The 17,993-nt window shown below is 39.1% G+C and overlaps 1 protein-coding gene and 1 long non-coding RNA gene across 5 annotated transcripts in view; one reads left to right on the top strand and one right to left on the bottom strand.

Annotated features, from left to right (window-relative positions):
• LOC110348333 (uncharacterized) overlaps window positions 1-195 on the bottom strand; it is a 35,884-nt gene extending 35,689 nt beyond the window's left edge. The window contains exon 1 of the long non-coding RNA XR_015442078.1: window positions 5-195. This is a non-coding gene — a long non-coding RNA (uncharacterized LOC110348333). The remainder of the gene's footprint in view (window positions 1-4) is intronic.
• Window positions 1-12,870, top strand: part of Snap25 (synaptosome associated protein 25) — an 85,112-nt gene extending 72,242 nt beyond the window's left edge. For 3 of the 4 annotated variants that reach the window (XM_004840817.4, XM_087189080.1, XM_087189081.1), the window contains 4 exons: window positions 195-312; window positions 3,832-3,957; window positions 6,369-6,513; window positions 11,557-12,870. In XM_004840817.4, the coding sequence (XP_004840874.1) occupies window positions 195-312; window positions 3,832-3,957; window positions 6,369-6,513; window positions 11,557-11,625 (458 nt within the window). In that variant the 3' untranslated portion in view covers window positions 11,626-12,870. The remainder of the gene's footprint in view (window positions 1-194; window positions 313-3,831; window positions 3,958-6,368; window positions 6,514-11,556) is intronic. The other variant, XM_004840818.4, reaches the window with a different exon arrangement.
• Window positions 12,871-17,993: the final 5,123 nt, after the last annotated feature.

Genomic DNA, 17,993 nt, shown 5'->3' with positions numbered 1-17,993 from the left:
GTACCAGCTCTAATCTGTGGCGTCCAGTTTTCTTTCTTTCTTTCTTTCTTTCTTTCTTTCTTTCTTTCTTTCTTTCTTTCTTTTATTTTTTTCTTTTTTAATGTCAAAGTCAATGTCTGAAGTTTTGTCTTTTTTTTCTTTGTCCTTTTCCATCTGCTTCATTCTGTGGGGATAAAATACTTGTGTTTAATCAGAACAACTGGAACGCATTGAGGAAGGGATGGACCAAATCAATAAGGACATGAAAGAAGCAGAAAAGAATTTGACGGACCTAGGAAAATTCTGCGGGCTTTGTGTGTGTCCCTGTAACAAGTAGGTGCTGCCTGCCTGCCTGAAGCTTTGGTTTCCCAAGGCCTATCTCCAAGCCTTGACAAGCTCATTCCTGCAGGCTCATAGGCAGGATGAGCATGTGGCATGCAGAACAGATCAATACTGTCTCCAATGCATTCATCTCATAGCATAGATGATATTAGTGGGAGTTACTGTTGCATTAAAAATCAGGCATACTACAGTGAAAGCTTCACTGTCAGCAACTTTTATTGATGAACATTTCAACATTTTCTCCAGAAAGTGTACTTTGAGACAGAGGCACCCAGGGAACTTTGTTTCCCCTAACCCCAAGAACCTAAATTCCCCATTCACAAAAGGCTGTGGGTAAGTCTGAAAGATGAGAACCACATATATCGAGGTTTGATTTCCCAGAAGTCAGAATAGGTAATTTGGCCCAGGCAAGCATCCTTAAGTGAGAGAGTATAACAGAGATTTTCCCTTTCTACTACCCACCAGTTCCCAAATTTATTCATGAGATGCTGGGGCTGTGCATGATGCAGAGGCAAAACTGCTCAAGTCTTGCTCAAATTGAACCAATTCCTCTCAAATGCTTCCCCTTGGAAGAGCTTCCCGTACACTGGCTGAAATGTTGAAATGTGTAGATTTTGCATGCACAACATCACAAAACATTCAACTGTTCTCAAGGTTCTGCAATGCTTTTTGGAATGTAGCAGAAATGTGACATGTGGTTGTAAAGGTTTACAACAGAAGGAACCTGACACTGAGGGTTCTGGAAGATAATCTCATTTGACTAGCAGTGGGAAAAAAATGCATGGGTGGGTTGTCCAACATGCATTTGGAAAATTAAACTCATTGCCCAATCTCCCTCAACCCTTATCCCTCTTTAATAGAAGCCTTTTTTTCCCTCCGAAAGCTCTTCTGATCCTCCCTTTTAAAATAGAAATTGACGTAATTTTTACCAGGTTATGTTTCACATCCTTTAAACTCTGACGCTGATTTAAAATATCCCACTTCCTGTTTAGGAGGGGGAGGGGCTCCATTTACCTATAAATACAAAGCATGTTTTAAAAAGAATGATCTACAGTAAACCCTGATTAACTGGAATCTAGATAACTGGAACCCTCAACTGTATACTTTTACCTCCTTCTATTTTCAGCCAAAAGAAACAAATGAACAAAAACAAACAAGGAAAAAAATGATGCATGCCAGAGTTCAAATTGTTTTTCTACTAAGACACAATAGATATTTTGAATTGTCTCAGTCTCTATCCTCCAACAATCCCCATATCTGAAAATAACAAACAATAAGGGTTTCCCTTAAAGGAAAGGCCACCAGACACAACATAACCATAGAAAGACCTGATTATGTCCACTACCAGGAGACTTTTAGGTGGAAAACTGGCTCAAGAGTCTAACAAGACATTCACCAATTGCCCTTGACACAGAATGACTCATTGCCTCATTCCAGTTACTCAAGATTTCACTGTATATCCTTTCAGTGACAATTGCCTCACATGAGATTTCCAACCATTTTGTGGTGACTTCCAACATACACACCCTCCCTTCATTAACTGTGTGCAAAAAAAAAAAGCAGAGGCAGGGCCCCCTGGGATGGATCCTAAGGTTCTGATGCAACATGGCTCTTCCAATTCCACATACAAGGGGTTACTAATTCTTTTGTGCACAAGAGACCCTAAATGAGCTTCAAAGCTTGACCTAAGTGTTCCCTATTGTGTGTAAATAATGCTTTAAAAACCATGTGTCACAACGCAGTGGCTGGTGGTGCCCTGGACTATCTGAGGGCTTCGCCCTGTCTCGGCATGTTTCGAAGGACTATGGTAGATGTTCGGCAGTGATGTGAGTCTATGTGCAGCATTGTGGGTGCAGTGGTTTGCCTTCTTTTGGAAACGCATATTTCTCCTCCTTTGACTTTGCCAAAGATGGTATACTAGATATTTTACATAGCAGAAAACATCACAAAGTCCATACAAGTCCTTTAATCCAAGGAGGAGATGGGAAATTGGAGGGAGGCAACTCCAAACTCTATTAAAATTAGTTTGGGGACTTTATCCTATCAAGTGGGCCATTGCCTTCTGATGCAGTAAATTCCAACTGCTCTAAGAGCTGTGGCATTATGCAATAAGTTGTGGGAGCTGCTAAAATTCCATTGGTGCAATTTTCCAATCTGTCACCATGGTTTGCTTTGTCAATTTTCAAGGACTAAAGCCAGTTTTAATAGATGGCTGAGGTCTTCTAGTGAAAGGGAGAAAAAAGAGAAAGTTAAATTCTGATATTGTATAATAAAAATTCTAAAAATGGGACCAAAGTTTATTTCTCTCTCTCTTTTTCTTTTTTTTTTTTTGGACTAAAAGGCATATGGTTTCTACTATGCAAAGAACCTAAAAACATCTTTGTTTGCTTTAAATTATAACACACCCACCAAAACATGCTGCACATGTTTCTATTGGGTACAACAGGTATGCCTGGATTTTAAGTTTTTCTCCAAGGCAGCTCAGTGAAATACAGCCCATGGAGATCATACCGACTCCAGACCACTCTCCCCATCATGACTCCAGAATAGTTTGAAGTAGGCGTCTGTAAGCACTCTCCACCCTGCCCTTCAGCCCAGCAAAGAAGCTACTGAACTGCGTTTCAAATCCTCATGAAGGCTATTACTGTCCTGCTAGTGCCTTTTTTGAGAATGGTCAACTTCTGGAGTAGTTTGGCTTAAATGAGAATGCTTCACTTTCTCCTCATGCCTGTAGCTGGTGCATGAAGAAGACCTAGAGGGGTTTCCCATTTTGGTGCTAGATTGCTTGTTCTCTCTTCTATTTTCCTGCATTCATTTCACTATGCTTCTTTTACTTTTTGTCTCTGTGGACAAAGGTTTGTACATCAACTCTGGATGTATAGAGACTGTTTGGAAGTACCGATATATTATCTAATTCAAATCACTCTAGAGGCAACTCAGAGACCATCACCCTTGGCCAACCACCAATCCTTTGTGTCCTCCATGAAGCACTGGAAATGTTAGCTTCATACATGTATTGATGAAAAGATATTAAACAGGGATCTTTGCATGATGTTATGTAAAAACTAGGTCAAGTATGTTTTTCTTGATGACACTGTGTTGCTGTGGTGTGATGTACACACTCTACTTGGCAGTCTTGTTTTGTGTCTGTCTGCCAGTATGTTTTTCTGTGTTTTGTGTCTCAAAATATAACTGTGTCACTGAAATAGAACTGAGTGTTCTCCAGCTACTTAAAACTTAAATCCTCATCTTAAATCCAGTTAAACTACAAAACAGACCAAAAATTACAGTCTTGACCACTGCAATTGACTCAATTGGAAATGAAATGCTGACTAGTTGAGGCATGGTGGTGGCCAATTGTTTGGGTCCAGATTATGATATATCGGTATTCTCTAATGCCTCGACTTAAAACTCATTCGCTTGGTTTGACTCTTCGCTTGAAGAAGTGACAATTGCTGTGAGCTTATTGCTCCACCCAGTGCCTTGTTACTCACCCTCTTTTTTGCATAGGCTTAAATCAAGTGATGCTTACAAAAAAGCCTGGGGCAATAATCAGGACGGAGTTGTGGCCAGCCAGCCTGCTCGCGTGGTGGATGAACGGGAGCAGATGGCCATCAGTGGTGGCTTCATCCGCAGGTGAGTTTCATAGGATATGGATTATGACAGCTCTCTCTTGCTGGATAACCAATCTCAACACTGAGTAGGTCTTCAAACGACAATCATTTTATTATTCATTTATCTGTATGTTTTCTGAGAGTGAGCCTTTCCTGGGCTCACCCATGGGTCTACATGCAACTAAGGGTGAGATGATCTAAAAATGCCTCACTCATCTGGTGTTTGGCTGGAGTTGTCAGTGAGGCACCTCTGTCTTCTGTCATGTGGTCTTGCAGGAGAAAAGCTCAGGTTTCTTCTATGGTGACTGCAGCATACCAAGGAGACAAGCTCCAGGCACAAGCATTTATCCAACATTGGCTTATGCCACATTTGCTGAAGTTTCGTTAAACAAAACAAATCACACCACGTTCAGAATTAATGTGGCAGTCAACAGATATCTCATTCCATGAATTAAAGTGAACAGAGCTTATTAAAGAGACTGTTTACAGAGATGTGAGCAGGGTTAACAATGACTGGTGAAGCATTCATGAACTAGCAGTAGCAGAACATGGAAGGAATAGGAGAGGGAACTGTTTGCAGAACCCAGTAGCTCTGGCTGTGGCAAATGGCTGTCGGTAAAGAAATGCAACTATAGCATGAACTAACAGGGAATGAGAAAAGGAGAGCAAATGTCCCAACCCCTCACTCCTTTCTCCCTCCAGTGTCTCACAGGCCATTAGCCAAGGCCCATTGGAAGCGAAGAGCAAGAGAAGCTGGGTGACACAGTACTGGAGGTCAACCTCTGAGGACACAGAACAAAGAATGTCAAAGAATGGATTTGGGGTGGAAACAAAGAATGAAGCTTATTATTAAACATTTATTTTGAAACCAAGAAGCAAACACCAACCTAAATGCCTATTTTTAAAACCTCAAATTACATAAGTCAGCCAATATATGACTACTGGGTCAGAACTCAGTCATGGCTAGGGTAGTTGTTTGCAACTCTTCCCAGTCCATTGTCACTTTTGTTGGCCAACCAAAACCTCTTTGATTCAAATGATGGGTCACTGTCACTGAGGCATAAGGGCTAGATAGGTACCTGGAGCCTTGCCAATGACAAGTCCATTCTTGCCTCTATCTTCTCTCAGGGAAACAAATGGAACAATTCTCAAACCAATACCTGCACATTAAAATCAACTGAGGAGACTTTTTCAAAACAAAATACCAGGGCCAATCCCACACCGATGGAATCAGAATCTCTTGAAGGGCAACATAAGCATTTGTGATTTTTAAAGCTTCTCAGGTGATTCTCAGTACAAGATTTGAGAACTGTTGAAATAGAGTATGTCTTAGTTGTTGATGCACATTTAAATAAGAATCTTTCTTATATGAGGAAGCTAGGAAGTTCTCTCTTAATTTTTAAATTTTCTCTGGCCTGTTTTGCTTTAAAAATTATAATGGTCCAAACTACTTTGAGAGTTACTAAGAGGGAAGGATTTTAACAATTCAGAACATTTTTTAGCCAATTCCCACAGATACTGGAAAAATTCTAGAATAAGTGCTTGCTGTTTGCAATAAAGTACCTTTCTGACTTTGAAATTTGAATGAGAAAAAAAATAGTAAGATGTTTTGTGAGCCAACTCTTTCCTCTCCACTCCCAGCTTATTCAAATTGAAATAACAATCTTTTATCATAGGTTTTTATTCCAAACTCACCCATTCACAATGCCATTAAGGAAACCCTCGGCATTAAAATATGAGCAAATAACAATTATACTTTACAAGTGGCCCCCATCAGGACTATTGGAGCCAACAGGACTAAGGGTGGACTGTAGTTATCATTATGCTTCCTATCTGTGCACAATGGGAAAAAAGACAGGAACAGAAAGAACAGAGTCTCTAATTTAGAATCATAAATTTTTCTTTCATTCTCAACTTGAGTTTGGAGGTTTGAGTTCAAAAGAAAAGCACAATTTCTATCTAATTTCACCTTCATTCTCTGACCTGCAGTCCCTCAAACTAAAATGATTTTATCCTTAAAATTAAAAATTGGGCTAAATGCATACATAAAGGTGGAAAGGATAGGCTGGTAGGAGTTAGAAAAGTAGATAAGTTAATCTGTTTAATTTACCTTCTTTAAAAATAGAAATTCAAAATTTCAAAACATAATTTTTGCTGTTTTATTTTCCTTGTGGGGCTGGGAATGGAACCTAGGATCTCACTCATGTTAGTCAATCAAGTACTCTACCACTGAGCTACATCTCCAAGTCAAAACACAATGTTAAGAATTACTTTCTAATGTACAAAAGATAAAATGTGTTCTGTATTAAACGGAGATTAAAGTTAGACAAAATAGATGCCTAGAGGCTTACAGACTTTCCCTAAGCTTTGGGTCATTAGTATTCAAGTTTCTTCTTCCTCTCTATTTTCTAAAAAATTCCTTTTGGCTCCCAGGGTAACAAATGATGCCCGAGAAAATGAAATGGATGAAAACCTGGAGCAGGTGAGCGGCATCATTGGAAACCTCCGTCACATGGCCCTGGATATGGGCAATGAGATTGATACACAGAATCGCCAGATCGACAGGATCATGGAGAAGGTGAGCATGCGGCAGTCATAGAGTTGTTACTGCTTGTCCCTTCTGAAATAATCACCAAGAAGCAAGAGGCAGAACAAATCCCTCATTCCAAGACTGAATTAACACACATTAGCTGTTGGAAATTTTGCCCTTAATTTTCTGAGACAAAAAGAGAGGACTCATCAACAGACTTGTAGTAAAGATTAGAATGTAGTTTTTGTTTTGTTCTGTGGTACTGAGGATCAAACCCAGGGCCTTGCACAAACTAGATAAGTGCCCCTGAGCACACACCCCCCAAGAATGCAGATATTTCTCAAATGTTCCTCCATGCCAAACATTCTGTGAGGAACCGTGGGACACAAAAATGAAAAACGCCATTCTCACTGCCAAGAAATTCACAGCCTATGGGAGATAATGAGTTTCCAGGTGAATTTACTATGACCCAAAATATATTCAAGTAATGGATCCATGGATACAATACTAAACAGCACTAGAGAAGCAAAGACTGTATGGAGGAGGGGTTGGGAAAAATCTCAGAAAAGGCTGAATTTGAGTTGAGTCAACAGTTGGTTAGAAGTTTATCAAGTGGATATGGGGAAGGAATATTTAGAAAATGGGGGAAATTCAGCTTACTCAGAAGTAAGAATGTGTTTTTATAAATACCAATTTTAAGGATAGTTCAAAAAGACCCAGGTTCCATTTTGAGTCCCAACTGTTCACATCCCCAAATCTCAAAATAAGAAAGATATCTGATGAAATTGAGTTCATACAATGATACCAGATTTTACTCTTAAGCTCTACCCTCTACCCCACCTCCTCATCCAACCATTTCACCCTTGTATCAATAAAGAAGACTAAAGAGAATAGAATGCAAAAGGGCAGATTTGGGAGCATAAAGATAGAAGAGAGCAGAAAAGAACACTGGAAAGTGTTTCTGTTTCCTTCTAGTTTATCCCTTCCCCAATCAGTAGTATGCAAACATTGATTATAATCTCTTAAAATGTCCAAATGCCCAAAGGAAGAAGTAGAAACATTGCAGGTTTAATAGTAATTGTGTATCTGTAATTTCTGTTTGGCTAATCTTATGTTGTGTGTTTAGCCCCTGTGAGATATTGAAGTCCTTTGTCTGAGATCCTGAATTTCTTTATAATAATTCCTTCTATTTCTGTGAGCAGAAGATATTTCTGAAATCTCTGAAGTCATAAAACTAACTTGCAGATCGTTAGTACCCAGGAAACCTCCACTGACTTGAAAAAAACAATGAATAGATATAAAGGGAATGTGTTGACCTCTTGTGCTGAATGTGTTCCTTATCTAGTTGTATAATATTTTTTCCTGATCACTATTGAACTACACAAATGTCAGAGTTGGCTGGCAAAATGTTTATACTTTGCTTATTTTTGCAAGTTATCACATGCTTGTTATTGCTAAGAAGCTTTTGATGTGATAAAGCTTTTAAAGCTATGCGACATGATGGATTTTATAATAATATTGAGAGTTTCAGAGAGCACTAGAGCCAACACAACCTGACCTAAGCCATTATGGCCCATAAAAATGAACCAAGAAATAATTGCTGAATGGCTTTCCAACAGGAAAAGACTTCAGAAAACAGGAAATATTCTTTTTCTATTAATAGACCCAATTTACTCAGATACAAGTAGATACTGCATCAAAGCCAATTAAATTAGGGTTCCAGAAGGAAAGGTTTTACTAATAGTGAAGTCAAACCCCTATTGATAGAGTTGGACCTTGAGCAAGAGAAATCATTCTTGGAAGGGCAAGTAGCATCTCAATTGTGCCTCTTTGCACTTCTTGCTCTCATCTTTGGGGACAGCCTTTTATTCTAGCTCCAGTGTACTATCAGATAGAGACATATGCCTCTATAAAATTTAATGAAGAGCCAGGCAAGTGGATGGAAAATATCTGTTTCAGTTTGAATCATTCCTTAATTTTGAATTATTTAAGAAGTGAAGAAGTGGTCTACGTGTCTTTCAGTAATTAATTTGTTACAGTCAATTCAGCAACCACCCCATTTTTTCAATATCACAATGTGGAGATGATTTAGGTAGAGCCCATTTCAACCCAGCATTGCCCCAAATGGCCAGATCACTGAGCCACAGAATTATTAATAGACTTTTCCTGGTCACAGAAATTCTGACTTCTGACAACAGGTAACAGTGTGCAAAAGTCTCCTGTGTATCTAAGATTCAATTAAATTTACACAGCAGGGTAAGCAGCCCTGTGATGTTTCTCCAGTCTTCTCTTGTGACCCCAGCAATGACCTTCACACACCTCTATTGATCGTGACCTTTTCCCATCACTTGCGCTGATAGTACAGTTTTGGGAGTCCAAAACAATGGGACTTTCAATACGTTCTCTAAGACTGTTAAGAAATTACTTTGCAATTCAAACATCTTGTTTTCTATTTGTTATTTATATATACAATTTTCTAAGGTTGAAAACATACAATTCTTTCAAAAAAACTACTATACTAGAGGCAAGTGTATATAAAATGCTCTACGGAAACTGTTGCTAAGGAAATAACAATGAGGTTCAGCCTTCAACCTAAAGCTACCAATGGTAGATGTCACACTGTGAAACAATGAGGAAGACTGTCACAGTCCTCAAATTCTTCTGTCGGTGAGAAAACACAGTGTTCAAGAACGAAGACCTTGGCTTCAATAGGGTTTTGCTATTTCCCAGCTCTGAGACATTGTTGCCTCAACCATAAAAGAACGGTTCAGATCTGGGATCAAAATGGACTGCTGTATGGCATAGAAAGCACCCTGTTCTAAGTCGGGGCCTAAAAGCTACCTACCATGGTCTGAACTTGAGATTCCCTGTGTGTTCAGAAAGGTGGGCTGAAGAGTTCCTATTAACATTTACTGGCTCCCTGGTGGTCACCCTGGCTTTCTCACAAGGGCAAATCATGTAGCATCTGTTGAGTATATCAGCAAGTTTAGGATTCTCTACACAGAAATATGAAAACTAGGATGGGTTAATCCCCAAGTATATAAGTAGAATGAATACAGGCATTCTCCAAAGACCAGAAAGGCGTCTAAAAGATTTTGGCAGGATTTTTTTCCTAAAAGGTGCTACTTCTTTAATATATGATATGATATGATATAGATGTAGTACCTTTTATATCGAGTATTGTATGGGCTGGAATTTTAATATGCTTTAGAAAGCATTTAGTTGCAGTTGCCCACTGAATAAAGATCTGTTCCAGCTTCTCCCATATCCTCTGAGGATGCCCAAAGAATAGCCCCATGCTTCACTTCAGATATCCCGGGTACTGTCATGTGTCAGCTCATCCGCACATTCTCATGTAAGATTCTAGAGCATTCACCTTCAGAAATGCCATCTATTTTTAAATGTATTATTTTTCTCATCTGTGTTTCTCTCAATGTTCAGTCTGGAAACATAGTCAGCATAATTCAATCTACAGGAATATTTTACACTGAACCGAGCTAGTAATTTTCCTCTGCATCAAAAGATCATTACTCCTTACACAATTTGTAGCTGTGGAGAGAAGAGTGAAGGTGAGAGTACATATGGAGGGATTATCCATTTTCCAGATGAAGAACCTGAGGTTAAAATATGTGTGCATATTTCAGAACAATCAAGGAAAATCAATAGTCTATCTTATGATGTAAATACTTGTTTTGATAGCCAACTCTTGATTAACCAAACAGATGGCAGAAAAACCATAGTCAGATAATTCAGCTATGAATAGTTTAGAAATATGTCCAACTTTGTAAATTTCTATTTGCATAAGGGTAACTCTAGTGCCTTGGGAATTCACAATTCAAACTAAAAAAAGAAGATTCAACTTGGTAGAGACTAGAAAGCACTAAGCATGGTAGTAGTTGCAAAGTCAGTAATCATTGAGTGATTGTGACTGGATAGAAAACCAGTTGTTTCTCTATGCTCCTTGGCAACTTTCTCTTCCTCTTACCAGCAAGTCAGGATAGAACAAAATGACAGCCTGAACAGAATTGTTGTCTTCTCCTCTACTTACTTACTCATCTTTCTCAGTGGTGACAGGAATAATTAGTTTCTCAGGGTGTAAAGTTCTATTCTAGTAGCATCCCTGGGTTTCATGCTTCATATATAGTAAATATAACCCAATCAGTGAAAAGGTCAACAAAAACACTAAAGTGAGCAAGGTACAAAACTATGGTACATGTACTCCTGTTAAAGGCAAGCTAGTTACCAAACTTGTGAAAGCCAGTCTTCAGAAATGGGGCTTACAAATTATTAAGCATCCCAAAAGCAAGCCATGTTTTCACCCAATAGCAGTAATTGAAAGATAAGATATATCGAGAACTTAATTTTTGCAAAGCATCATTTTAAGCACATATACCTATAAAAACAATTAATCCTCACAGCAAACCTAGGAAGTAGAGCAATTAACAGTGTAGACTTCAGGCTCCTCACATTCTGACTGTGGTTTTCCCCAAGAACTAAGCCTGAAAGCAAATTGCCTGAATCCTGTCTGCGTGGTTTCATCTCTTGGAAAAGGAGCTAATAATTGCACATACCTGATAGTTAATGTTATCAAAGTTGAAAGAGTGAAACATAGTAGCTAATCATGCTCATTAGCAGTATTCTTTATTGCTTTAGTATTCTTTAGCAGTATTCTTTATTGACATAGGCAAGAAAGCTAAGGCCCAAGATGTAATTTGCTCAAAGTGACACCGCTAATAAGTTAATCATAATTTGACTCCAACTGTACAAGTGGTGGTAATTCAACACAGACCAACAGATACGAACACTACTACAGAAGTTACCAAGTGTCTTTTCAAGTTAGAAGGACAAATGAGATAACCTGCTCTCTGATGCATAACACAGCTAAAACCCAAAACCAGGATTCTCTGTTCATGTCCCAGTAGAGCCACAGTAATGTTTCTAGGAACACAGAGGAATGGGTGATTAGTTCTTGAGTCTAACTAGGGAAGTTTTAAGGTGGTTCCACCCAAGAGGAAGCCTTTGAGCCAAACCCGGAAGGAGGAATAGGATTTTTAGGGGTAACCTGACTTTTGTTTTCTTTCTTTTTTCTAGGCTGATTCCAACAAAACCAGAATTGATGAGGCCAACCAACGTGCAACAAAGATGCTGGGAAGTGGTTAAACATATCCACCTGTGCTCCCTTCTGAGTGCTGTCGGGCAAAATAGCTCCTTCATGCTTTTCTCATGGTATCACCTAGTAGGTCTTGCACACACACACACACACACACACTCACACACACACACTAGTCCATCTTCATTGTGAATGTTGTCCAATGTCATCTATTAGCTTCCTGATAATACTGTTTGTCTTTTGTTTTCTCTGGGTCTGTTTTCTTCCAAAGGTTGTATATAGTGGTCATTGGGTGGCTGAAACACTCTACGTAAGATGTCTTGAATTCCATTTTTCCATTTCTCTCCTCAGTGGCATTTGCTGAATGACAACAACTTAGGAATGCTCAATGTGCTGTTGATTCTTTCAATACACAGTATTGTTCTCGTAAAACTGTGACATTCCACAGAGCTACTGCCACAGTCCTTTCTTTGGGTGTCAGGCTCTGAATCTCTCAAAATGTGCTGTCTTTGGTTCCTCATGGCTGTAATCCGTCTTTATGATTTCATGATTAGACAATGTGGAATTACATAACAGGCATTGCACTAAAAGTGATGTGATTTATGCATTTATGCATGAGAACTAAATAGATTTTTAGATTCCTACTTAAACAAAAACTTTCCATGACAGTAGCATACTGACGAGAAAACACACATGCAACAGCAACAATTACAAAACAACAAAGCATGCTCAGTATTGAGACACTGTCAAGATTAAGTTATACCAGCAAAACTGCAGTAGTGTCACTTTTTTCTGTCAACATATAGACTTATCAGTCATGATCATCCTTTTTTTAAAAAAACAATTTAAAAAAAGATGGATTTGACACACACACACCATTTAATCATTTCCAGCAAAATATGTGTTCGGCTGAAATTATGTCAAAATGATGTAATATAGGGTTTGTTTGCTCCTTTTGAAGGCTATGTTTTGGAGAAAGCAGTTTTGCTGTGAAACTGTGGAAATGTAAATTTTATAAGGCTGACTATTGTTGATTACCATTTCCCCTGTGATTTCTTATCAGTACAATTCCTTGTTGCTTAATCTAGAGCTATGCACACCAAATTGCTGAGATGTTTAGTAGCTGATAAAGAAACCTTTAAAAAAATAATATAAATGAATGAAATATAGATAAACTGTGAGATAAATATCATTGCAGCATGTAATATTAAATTCCTCCTGTCTCCTCTGTCAGTTTGTGAAGTGATTGACATTTTGTAGCTAGTTTAAAATTATTAAAAATTATAGACCCCAAATATCTGCTTTCATTTCTTTGTGGAACCATCTGTTTCACACACACCAGAAGACGAAGCCTGACTACTCTTTGATTGCTCTAAGAAGCCAGTTGTATGTGCTGAAGATACTGGATGGGGAAACCAAAGATGTCCCTTTTAAACGTTATTCCAATGGCAACTGTGACTTGACATGATTTTCATAATTTATTCTAGAAATACTTGTGTGTGTGTGAATTCAGTGTTAGCTGTAGGATAAAACGTAGTTTTCCAAGAAAATATCCATATGGGGAAAACTTGGCCCTATATAAATTCAGGTACATAGGGTATAAATCAGCTCTTCTTTCCTCACCTCCAAACCCCAGCTAACCAAAGTTTAGCTCTTTACTACCATATCACCATCACCACCGCACCCCCCTTTTAAAGCTTTATGTACTTAACATAAAGTATGCATATGTAGCTGAGGAGGTAGCTCACTTGGTAGAGCACTCGCTTGCTTAACATGCACAAAGCCCTGATTCTGTCCTCAGAACAACAACAGCAATAAAATTCACTCACTTAAATACATGATTTGGTGTTTTTTATATATTCATAAAGTTGTGCAATCTACTTTTAGAACATCTTTATCACCTCGGAAAGATATTCTATACCTATTAGCAGTCATTCTCATCTCACTTCCCCTACCCTTAGAAAACTAGTTTACTACTTCACTAGTTTTCTCCATAAATTTGCTTGTTCTGAACATTTTATTGAAGGATCATACAGTGGTCTTTTGTGACTGGCTTCTTTCACTTAGAATAATGTTTTCAAGGTTCATCCACACTTTATTCATTTTTATGACCAAATAATATTCTATTGCATATTCCATATTTGTTTATCCATTCATCAGTTTTTGAACATTTAGACTGGTTCTACTTTGCACTATTATGAATAACACTGTTATGATGAACATTCATATACAAGTGTTTTTGTGATCAGATGTTTTCGATTCTCTTGCCGCATGTTACCAACACCATAACCTCTACCCTAAAACCACAACCAACACCTACACTACCACTGTAGCTAGGACCTCTTTTTCCTTTCATACTTCCTTTCCAACTTCTCGATCATCTTAACCAGCACTTCCACCACTCCACCTTTAGCACCATTACAAATATCATAATCAACTCCATCAACACAGCCACTGTCACCACCACCATCACTACTGTCACCTGTACACTTCATTGTCTCCATCACCTTCACTACCATCACTTCCTTCACCTCTTTCACCTTCTCTACCTCTCTTTTTTTTCTTCTCTACCTCTCTTCGTAGCCCTATGATACCAAAGCAGATAAACTTATCCTGGTTGTCTTGTTTGGCTGACGGATAATTTTACCCATAAAAGCATCTCTGGAGGTTTGGTGACAGGACTTAAGAAGCAAGAATGGTGATGAGAAACTTGTCCTTATCAATGAGTATTTGTATTTCTTTAGCATCTTCCCAAGCCTCAGAAAAGATTTTATAGCCCTTAGGTGTTCAAGGAAGTTATTAAAGGAACTAAGTAACAACACATTTTTTCCTTAAAATTACAGTAGTGGTGAGCATGCCAGTAGGTAGAGAAAGTGAATGCATATTACACAGGTCAAAGCTGCCGAGGGGTCAGTCCCTAGGTTATGTTAAAAAACTTTGTTCCAAATTCCATCTGTTCTCAGCCAGATGAATGAATGTGCTTTCAACCCTGTTGAATAATTGAAACCACACACTGGATACATGAAAGTTTAAGATGCAGCCATTTTGCTTTAAGACTTGTCATATAATTTGTTATGAAGTTTATTCCCGCTGATGATTACATTTATCCAGTCTCACCTCTTAAGCAGTCAGCTTTTGTGGCTAAAGAAGAACATATTTCCCTAGGAATGAATCATCTCTAGATAATGTGCCAACTCAGGAACCAAATGAGAAATGTAATGATTAGGGCAAAACAGAACATCGTAAAGGCTGAATCTTCTACCTCCTGTAGACATGGCGCCAGCAAGGAGAACCTTCTACAAAAGAGCAGAAGTTGAAGGACAGTCCCTGATCCTGGTATCTGAGTCCTTTCCTCTTGTAATTCTCTCTAGTTTTGTTATCTAGTTTTGTTATCTCCATTTTACATCCTCCCTTAGCATCTTCTTTGACCAACTCTTCTCAATTTCTATATTTTTACATTTCTAGCAAATTGATGATTGCACTGGATATTAAGAGAAATAAAACACAGTTCATATTCTGTGATCACCAAGTTATACTAGACACTGAATTAAGTGTCTCATTTATATTGATTCATTAATGTAAGGTCAGGCCAAGGCATGATTGAGACCACCAAGGCAGGCAAAGTCTAAGCAACATGCAATGAGTTTATTGCCACGTGGGTGCAGATGCGCCAAGGGTGAGAAGGCCGTTGGCACTGAGAGGAGGGTGCCTGTGGTTACTATAGGGCATTTTAGGTAGGGGAGGAGAGCACTGCTAAAGAAGGCAGAAAATTTTAGAGTCCCATGGGTGATGGGCCTGGGGCTGGCTGATAAACAGGGCATTGGTGAGAGCAGCAGGGTGGCTGCTGGCTTCTTGTTATCTCTGCACTCCTGTGGATGCAGATAACTGGTCTGCTTGGGTGGGGGTCTGGCTTGAGGGCCTGTCAATTAACCCCTCTGAAAAATTCTGAAAAATTAGCAAAATTGGCATTAATAGTCTCCCTTTGCAGATGAAAACATTGATAGTGGACCCTTGAGTTACAACCAGCCTGACATACAAACAACTTGGGTTATGACCAGAATTTTAGTTTTAACTTACAAAGTCTTGAGTTACAACCTAAATACTGGCTGCTTGTGCTTCCAGATGCTCTCAGATACAGATTTAACCCTTAAAGAGTTCTGGAAGGAACGTTACAACATCCTTTCCTGTGTGGGGTTAATTGAGAAATCCTGGGCTAATGTCTCTCCAAAGACACTGAGATCTGCCTGTAGATAGGAGAGAGACATAGAGGAGCCTGAGCCTTCAATTGACCAACTGGGGTTACAACCAGCCCTCTTGGGAATGAATTGAGTTCGTAGGTCAAGGGTCCACTCTAGTTTATTTGAAGAAGCTCTCTCAGATCGTAAGTAACAAAAGAGTGATTCAAGCCAGATGTGTGTGACTCTAAAATTATAGAGAGGCCTGGAAGATACACTCCAAGACTGTGCCTCTTTCACTTCAGCCAGCCAGGAAACTGTAGGAGACATTTGGCATCAGGAGAAGCAGCAAAGAAAGATGTATTGGACTTCTTAGAAGGTCTTGGGGAACCCACCTTTTATTCACTTGAGAAATGTTTACAAAGCTTTCACCATATGACAGGCTCTGTTCTAAGTATTGTGCACACAGCAGTAAGAGAACCAAAGTAAAAACAAGTAACAACAAAAAGAATAAATGGAGGGGCCTGGGATCTAGTTCAGTGGTTCTGCCACCTGCCTCGCAAGCACAAGGTCCCAAGTTCAATCCCCGGTACCCCCCAAAAAAAAAAAGAAAAAATGGAAAATTCAGAAGCAGCCTTCAAACAAGGGCAGATGGGGATTGTGAGTGGACACTCCAGCATCCTTGGTCCTAGGTCACAATAACTCTGAGCTATGTGTTCCACATTGTCTCCCAGAGCTCTGAGACTGAATCAATCTCCAGCTGCTCAGCTGATCATTAGCACCCTTAGCACCTTGTTGGTTATCTTCTCTCTTTCCTCATTGCTTTGTTTTCTGGAATCCTTTCTCAAATGAACTACTTGCCCTGAAATCTTTATCTCAGGGCTGATATTTACAGGAGTTCTGCCTAAGACAATGTCTTCATGATTTTCATGTCAAGTCTTAATCATCTTCCCCCAAAACATTGCCATAGATGAATATGCTGCCTTACACCTACTTCTCATCATTCTTTGGGTTCATGTTTCTTTGATGAAAATGCCCTTTAGTACTTACTGCCTTATTTAAAACCTGACATTCTTCAGGGTGAGCAAGGAGCCACTTGCAAAGCAGTAACAACTACAACCTGAGCCACTGCCCTTCATTTGTAAAATGCAGCCTTTGCCCCCCATGCACTAATATGCAGAGATAGAAATAGGCATCCCTTGCCTCTTTCAATTACAGAATTCATTCATCATATGTATGTGCACATGATATAGTCACTGGACTCTATTTAGGTTTCAGTACATTAATTTTCACATCAAAGACGTTTGGTGCCTTTGTCAGGCTTACCAATAACCAGCCCAGTGTCTCCATTTTCCTAACTGGAGCAGCTAATGTGGAAAAATTTCTCCCACTAAAACTTAGCCTCTGACTTTTACCCAAAGGTCATGAAAGTCAAGGACATTAATACTGCTTTCTCTACCATTCATGTCTAAAACATAGGAATGATTTCCTGAAGTTACTATGAGACCCAAATGTTGCTACACTCAATTGTTGTATCCAAATATTACTGATTCTTATTAGTTTTGCTAATATTATTAATGATAAGAGAGGCCAGATCCAAAGATGTTGGTTAGAAACTCTGTTGAGAGTTAGCTATTGCTACATAACAAATTGACCCAAAACGTACTGCCTTAAAAATAATAAATATTTATTTCGCTTTCAATTCTGCAGTTTGTCATTTTGGACTAAGCTTCATGGGTAGTTCCTCTAATCTTGGCTCCTTGTGTGACGGTGGTCATTGTGGGCCCTCTGGGTAGCTCAGTTTTGAGTTGGCTAGCTATGGTTAAGGCTCCTCCCCTCTTCTCCAGGTGTCTCTCATTCTTCACCAGGCCAATCCAGGTTTGTTCTCCTGGCAAAGTCAGGAAGCCAAGAAAGAAACTGAAAGCATGCAAGTCCTCTTAAAGCCTCGGCTCCCCACTTTTGCTATGTTCTATCAGCCAAAGCAAGTCGCATACTAGTCTATATCCAAGATATATAGACTTGATAGGAAAAACTTCCACGTCATATTGCAAGGGGGTGCATATTGAGGTGAAATAATATGGCTGTATTTGCAACCAAGCCCTAACAGACATTTGAAATTCTCCTTTTCTCCTCCCTTTGCTTAGAGTTTCATGGAGACAAAAGGTTAGAGGAACCCTTCTCTATGTAAGCACAGGTGGATATTCCTCTGCTTGCATAATATTCAAAAGAAAAAGCCTAGGACT

This window comes from Heterocephalus glaber, unplaced genomic scaffold, assembly GCF_053883595.1.
Source record: "Heterocephalus glaber isolate CG9 unplaced genomic scaffold, H.glaber_assembly_v1.0 deba00001532, whole genome shotgun sequence".
Classification (NCBI taxonomy): domain Eukaryota; kingdom Metazoa; phylum Chordata; class Mammalia; order Rodentia; family Bathyergidae; genus Heterocephalus; species Heterocephalus glaber.
The sequence above is the reverse complement of the archived record's forward strand: the minus strand, read 5'-3'. Positions and strand labels throughout refer to the sequence as shown.